Source organism: Nannobrachium achirus (genome assembly GCF_963921795.1).
Source record: "Nannobrachium achirus genome assembly, chromosome: 18".
In the NCBI taxonomy this organism is placed as follows: Eukaryota; Metazoa; Chordata; class Actinopteri; order Myctophiformes; family Myctophidae; genus Nannobrachium; species Nannobrachium achirus.
The window spans coordinates 40062975-40070474 of NC_137825.1; the positions used below are offsets into that span (position 1 = coordinate 40062975).

The 7500-nt window shown below is 46.7% G+C and overlaps 1 protein-coding gene across 4 annotated transcripts in view; it reads left to right on the forward strand.

Annotated features, from left to right (window-relative positions):
* Positions 1-7500, forward strand: part of jmjd1cb (jumonji domain containing 1Cb) — a 181239-nt gene that overhangs the window by 64312 nt on the left and 109427 nt on the right. For all 4 annotated transcript variants that reach the window (XM_080748284.1, XM_080748286.1, XM_080748285.1 and 1 more), the window contains exon 2: positions 6696-6914. In XM_080748284.1, coding sequence (XP_080604410.1) covers positions 6696-6914 — 219 coding nt within the window. The remainder of the gene's footprint in view (positions 1-6695; positions 6915-7500) is intronic.

Genomic DNA, 7500 nt, shown 5'->3' on the forward strand with positions numbered 1-7500 from the left:
ATTTGGATATATATTTTCTCACGGAGGTATGGATGTTTTGCAACACAACATGTGAGCTTGAGCTGAGTAAATTGGCTGGCGAAGACATTCAGTGTAGAGGGAATTACTAGCGGACAAAGTATAGAGCCCTGGGGGACTCGAATAAGTATAGAGTTTAAGTGGTTTTAAGTGAGTCAATGTCTTCCGAGTTAAATTAACATGACATATTTTGCTGTGTGCCTGTACTATATCTGGTCACTGTAGCTGTGGCATCCTAGAGGCTTAGTGATATTGAGTCTGTGTGTGTGTGTGTGTGTGTGTGTGTGTGTGTGTTCATGCGAGGGAGAGTGATTGAAAGAGAAGAAAGAATAATGCTAGCTGTATGTGAGCATGCGTGCGTGTTCGCGCATGTGTGTGTGTGTGTGTGAGTGTGTGTCTTGTGTGTCCACCGTCCATGCTCAGTGCTGCCTCCGGTTGCTATAGCAACAGACTCACCAGACACTGAGTTTCCCATCCTTATCGCTCTGTGTGTGTGTGCGAGAGAGAGCAAGAGAGAGAGAGAAGGCGAATGATGCTATGAATACAGTATCAGCTCTGCTGTGTGTGTGTGTGTGTGTGTGTGTGTGCGTGTGTGCGTGTGTGCGTGCGTGCGTGCGTGCGTGCGTGCATCAGGATTATTAATGTAGTTCCTGCTATACATTCCGCTCATGTCCCCCATGTTGACAGAAGGCAGAGTGTCTCACTTAGAATAACGGAGAATATCATTACAGAGCCTCTCACATGTTCATCAGCAGGGGGCCTTATTAGTTTTACACTCTTTATTTGGAGTCGTTCATTTCCCAATCCCCTGTACTACTACAAATGACCCCACTGTCTCCGTGTGTCTCCCTGGCTCCTAGAATGGCTTTATTTGTGCGTGTGTTGATGCCTCGTTTCTTTACTCTGTCAGTATTAGCTTAAATGTCAGTATACTCGTTGTGGATCTATATTGCAGATGTACGACTATACAAAGGGAGCTGCAGAATATAAATGCAGTCTTATGTCACAGAGAGAGAGAGGGACACACGCACGCCCACACACACACGCGCACACACACACACACACACACACACACACACACACACACACACACACACACACACACACACACACACACACACACACACACACAGATGACGGACACAAACTCTTATATAATGCTCTTACTGTGTGTGTGTGTGTGTGTGTGTGTGTGTGTGTGTGTGTGTGTGTGTGTGTGTGTGTGTGTGTGTGTGTGTGTGTGTGTGAGAATTAAGTTGACAGCCAACACATGACTCACGCTATCTCAAACTTCTAGAAGTTTTTTCAAAAATGACGGCAATTTTGAAATTCACGCCATGTGAAAACGGCCACTTATTTTGTGTGCCGGAAGTTTTGGCATCCGGAATGTTACGGCAAAATACCTAGTAATTTTTGCTGAAAGTACCGTGAGAATACAAATTTCCCATCAGTGAAAACGCATACCGTGATCTTTGACGTTTTTTTGACAAGCAGGTGCGTAAGGAGCCAATAATAACAGTTAAAGCATTGTATTTGGGATTGAAAACGATCTGAATGTGAATGGGATATACAGTAGAAATAAAATACAGCTTCACCTTGCATTAGGGATATAATTATTTAGGCTATAGGCCTAGAGTATGAGTAGAGTCGCATTGTGACCATGGCTGGCTGCGCGAACGGCAGCTCCTTTTGGAACCTCTTTCTCCGCTATCTGCGGAGGGACTGGAGAGGTTCCGATAGAAACAAGCTCTTCTCAACAAGGTGCATCATTAGTTTATCGTTGTTGTGTGATGATTAAAAGTTTTTTGAGCAGCGAGCGAGTCCACAGCTAATCTAAAGCCCACAGGTGCAACACGTTGCATTACATTGCATTTCTGAACCTTATGTGTTGTTGTTGCTGAGCATGAAGAATATTTTGTTAAATCCATTTGTAGCGTCAGCAGAGTGAGAGAGAGAAGAGACAGGCACCGATGCCACCGCACTGATCCGAACTGGGGAGAGTGTTTTTTGCAGGTCTTTCAGTCCGTGTTGCCATGTCTGCTAATTATAATCGACTCTGGGCTTTATTTCCGTAAAGTTGCTTGTATATATTGATAGTTGCTGGTTGCGTTTTATTTGTTGTGAGCTTAAGTGCTCGTGTGTAATATCACTTTTTGGGGCTTATATTTGTAAACCTGGTTGCTTATTTCTCTCGCAAAATCTGGCAACACTGGTTTTCATGCCGTCACAATGGTTTAGTGAAAACAAGGTATTTTACGGCGACCAGCATTTTTGCTGCCGATGAGGGCATGTGAAAACACCCAAAAAACGAAACTCCCGGCAAGTTATGCTAATTATAATTATTTCTTTTGCAGGAAAAATTCCGGAACTGCTATGAAAACATGCCTTTATTCTCCATTCTCTTCTGTGCAGATCTGCTCAATTTACATAGCAAAAGCATTTTTTATATAGATCGGCTATTTTCTGGTTGTCGATTTGTATAAAACAGAACAAAATACACACTTCTAAATTATTCGATTAATGGCAAAGGTGATCAATGGCTAAGAAAATAATGGATTGGTTGCCCGGCTGTGGGGCGCACACACACACACACACACACACACACGCACACACGCACACACGCACACACGCACACACGCACGCACGCACACACACACACACACACACACACACACACTGTCGTCAATACAACTGGTACAGCAGGAATCACAGGTCTCTCTCTCTCTTCCTCCCTTGTTTCTTCCTTATCATTGTCAGCCATCAGTCCAAACAACCCCCAGAGAGAGAGAGGAAACTCCAGATCTCATAAAGATAAAGCGGCTGGCAGCTGTGTGTGAGGGTGTTTGTGCGCCTTCACGCCTGAGTGCATCTTGAGTTCTTGACCCATTCATTCGTCCCCGAGATTGGGGTTGATGAGTTTAAGCACTTTCAATCATTCATAAGAAGTGAAAACTTTTGGAAAAATGATCAGCTGATTGGCTGTCGCTATATTAGGACAAAGTATAGGGCTGTGTTTTATGTCCCACTATAAACGTATCAAACATGTTACACCACACACGTGCATTTCTCCTTGTATGGGCCGTTCTGTCTGTGACGTTACATCCATACATGGAGTTCCCTGCTCGTACGGACACTCATACATAACACCAAGCCAGACTTAGGAGTTGTTAGCACCGCTCAAAAATGGCTGACCTACTGATCTGTGTTTGCGGGTGACAACAATAACAGCAACAACATACTGCTGAATATTTGACCTCAGCATTTGACCTTGGCCCAGAGTTGGTTTTAGGGGTTGGGACCTCATAACTAAAGCTGGCAATTCGAAATAGAAACGGCTATATATAAACGTATGTGTACGTGTGCTCTGACAGCTTGGCGGCTCATGTGTCTGTGTGTGTGTGTGTGTGTGTGTGTGTGTGTGTGTGTGTGTGTGTGTGTGTGTGTGTGTGTGTGTGTGTGTGTGTGTGTGTGTGTGTGTGTGTGTGTGTGTGTGTGTGTGTGTGTGTGTGTGTGTGTGTGCGCGTGTGCGTGCAGGTCTGGGGTTACAGGGTGGAGTATGTAGTAGTTGAGCTGCAGTGTGGAAACAAATGTTGACTAAAACGTCTACACACACACTGACCAAACCTGTTGCTAGACATTGTTGCTACATAAGGCCCACAAGCACTCGTTTACATCTGCATGCCTGCTTTTGTGCACGTGTGTATATGCGTGAGCGCGCGCCTGTACAGTATGTGTGCGTGCATGCGTCTGTGTTTGTGTGCCAGTCGGTGCCAGGTTGTGACATGGTCTATCCCTACTCGTCCCGCTGCGTTCCAGTAATCCTCTAGGCTGGCAGCCTGGCACCGCACGCGCACGCACGCACTCACGCACGCACGCACGCACGCACGCACGCACACACACACACACACACACACACACACACACACACACACACACACACACACACACACACACACACACACACACACACACACACACACACACACACACAGTATTTCAATATTTCACTGTGTTCTCTCATTCAATCCCCCACACTCTCTCTCTCTCTCTCTCTCTCACACACATCTCTCCACTCCAGTTCATAAGCACAACAGGATTAATTACATGTACTAATCAGATTGCCAAACAGACCAAACACTACACAACAGCAGCAACATCTGAACAGCCTTAATTCTAACACGCCCTGGGTCACACTGCCTTCATAATAACATGTGACAAAGTAACTCACACTCTCCCTCTCTCTCTCTCTCTCTCTCTCTCTCTCTCTCTCTCTCTCTCTCTCTCTCTCTCTCTCTCTCCCTTTTAATTTTTTTAATGAGAACATCTTATTGACTGTCACCAGAGCTGTGTGTCACACCAGCTATGTTGTAAACGATTCGCATCAGAGACAAAGAGAGAGAGAGAGACAGAAAGGTGTGATTATCTTTTATTGTTGTTAATCTTGCTTCGTTGTTATATTATTTTGTCGCTTTAGGCAACGAATGTTGTAATTGCACACAGACCAAGAGAGAGAAGAGAGACAGACACACAACACTGTCTAAGCACAACCTTCCAGCATGTTTAGTAAATATGTTTCATTACATGATGATGATAGTATAATGCTGATAATATATGACTCTTCTGTCTCATGATTGTTCTAGTAACTGATAACCTCTATACTCTCTAGTCCGGCTTGATGGAGGAATGTGGTCAAATTAATCACTAAACCCTACTGTACTGTATATCACTTCTGTCGGGAAACGTCCTCATCCAAAACCGTTACTTTTCAGGATTCAAATTCACCTCGCGTCACTTTTGAACTTGTGGATCTGCTACTTTTGATGCTTTTGTGTGAAGCCGTGGCATGATCAAGTAGTATAGGGTGTTTACCAAAAAAACACAAAAAGTTAAAATATGGAGATAAGAGTTTCCTGCCTGACAGCAACGATATACTTCATTGTACAATGAACGCCGAAAGTAGCCGATCTACAGGCCTGTAGGAGAACCTGTGACAGTGGGAAAGACCTGAAAGAGCATGTGAACTACAGCAAGGAAGCAGTTGACAAACAAACAAACAAACAAACAGAAGGAGATGTATGAAAGGACGGTGCTGGATGAAGTGACAGCGGGGAGTGTGAAGATACATCCTTGATGTGCTGCTGCCGGCCCGGAGTGGTCGCGCAGCAGTGTATTGTGGGCCGTGGTGGGAAGAGGAGGAGGAGGTGATCGGGGAGGTATACGGGAAAGAGAGAGAGAGAGGGTGAGAGAGAAGCTGAGTGAGGAGAGATGCACTCGTTGATCCCGCGCTTTTCCATCTCTCTCTTTCTCTCTTTCTCTGCCTATGGAGGGCATAGAGGGAGGGGGAGGGGTGTGGGCGGATCGCGAGTGACGTGGGGGGGGGGGGGGGTCGGCGTCAGAGAGTGAGGGGGGGGAGGAGTAACGGGGAGAGGTAGAGCGAGAGCGAGGTGGTCAGAGAGCGAGAGAGATCACGAGAGAGAGAGAGAGAGAAAGATGAGAACAAAAGAAAAGAAGGATGGAGATAATTGGTGAGGAGAGAGAGACAGAGGGAGAGCTAGGACAGTCGGTCACGTGTCTTCACTGCCACTGCAGCGGGAATGAGAACACACACGTGTGTGTGTGTGTGTGTGTGTGTGTGTGTGTGTGTGTGTGTGTGTGTGTGTGTGTGTGTGTGTGTGTGTGTGTGTGTGTGTGTGTGTGTGTGTGTGTGTGTGTGTGTGTGTGTGTGTGTGTGTGTGTGTGTGTGTGTGTGTGTGTGAGAGTGTGAGAGAGGGATGTGTACTGTTGCTGTCAGTTCATTGATAGCTAGGACTGTTTATCACCTGCTCACTTTGAGAGCTGGAGACACGCGTGCACATATACATGCACACGCACATGCACACGCCTGCACCCAACAACAGACACACAGGCATGCACTCGCACCCGGCCTTCACGTCTGCACTGCCCTAAAAATGCAACAACCAAACAAACACACCAGACTGAATGACTGACTGAGGGAGGGAGGGGGGGGGGGGGGGAGCGAGAGACTGCGGAATGTGATGATGAAACCGTTGTCTCGGAGTGAATATTTCTGTTTGTTTGTTTGTTTAGGTGCGGGGCTACATAATGCAAGCCAGCTGCTGCTAGCACGCATCTGACCGTTGTTCTCTGTGTGTGTGTGTGTTTGTTTGTGTTTGTGTGTGTGTGTGTGTGTGGGAGGGGGGGAGGGACTTGCACTCACAGTGCAAGCCTGTCACTGTGAGTGAGTGTCTGTCTGCGAGAAGAATGCTTTTAGGTCTGTGTGTGGGGGAGCCTATATTGTTGTGCTGCATTAAAGTTAGCTTGGCTATAACTCACTTTCACAACGCACACACGCACGCACACACAAACAAACACACACACACACACACACACGCACACGCACACACACACACACACACACAGTAACATGCTGTTTTCCTGTGCCTTAGTGAGTTATTGGAAAATGTCAGTGCTCCGGTGTTGTTTATACTTTGAATAGAACACAGCCGTTATCAACAGTTGCCTCTATCTATTCTAATGTTGGGTTTTGTTTATAATAAACTCGCCTATGTGTGTGTGTGTGTACAGTATGTGTGCGTCTGCTCGCGTGCGTGCGTGCGTGCGTGCGCCATGGCTGTGTCTACAGAGCGTCTGACCCGTGTTTATCTATCTCCATGTAGGTATACGTGGAGTTCGACGACCAGGAGTGGGAGAAGAGAGAGTGGGTGAAGGTCTACGAGGACTTCCAGCTGTTCCTCCTGGAGCACCAGCTGGTCTGGGCCAAGAAGAAGCAGGAGGCAACGGACAGAGAGAGAGAGAGGGGAGCGGGAGCAGGAGCAGGAGGAGGAGCAACTCTCCTGCAGGGCACCAAGGCCAAGCACATACAGTGGCCAGCTCTGGTAAGACTCCTTCTCTGTTTATCGGTCTGTCTGTCAAGCAACGTTTACTGCAATGTTACGCTCTCATATCGTCGATGTCGGGTGGAAACCTGGTCCAAAACCGTTCATTGTGTATTTATTTAAACTAGTGAAAACAGCCGATCTACAAGCACACAACGCCTCGCACCGCGAGGCGTTGTGTGCTTGTAGATCTGCTGTTTTCACTACTTCTGTGCTACAGTCTTGTATGATGAAGCAGGGCTTTACCTTAAAAAAAACGTACCCGGGCAGCTCAGTCGGAAGTGCACGTTGTCTTTGGAACCAACAAGATTCTGGGTTCAATGCCACCTTGGGCTCCACCAACACAGCATATGGGTTCAGCACAGCGCTGGTTATTAAGTCCTGGGAGCTGATGGTACCTTGGTGTTGCGCCCCACTTAGCAATCCATCTCCCAAAATCTAGGTTATTGTGAAGGGAATATAGATGCTCCTGTTGCTCGGGCCATGCTTACTGACAAATTGGACATGACAGGGCAATGTGGTTTTGCACACTAATATCGCATCATTAGTAAACCACTTGTCTGTGTATGATATAGTTGCTGTCGCG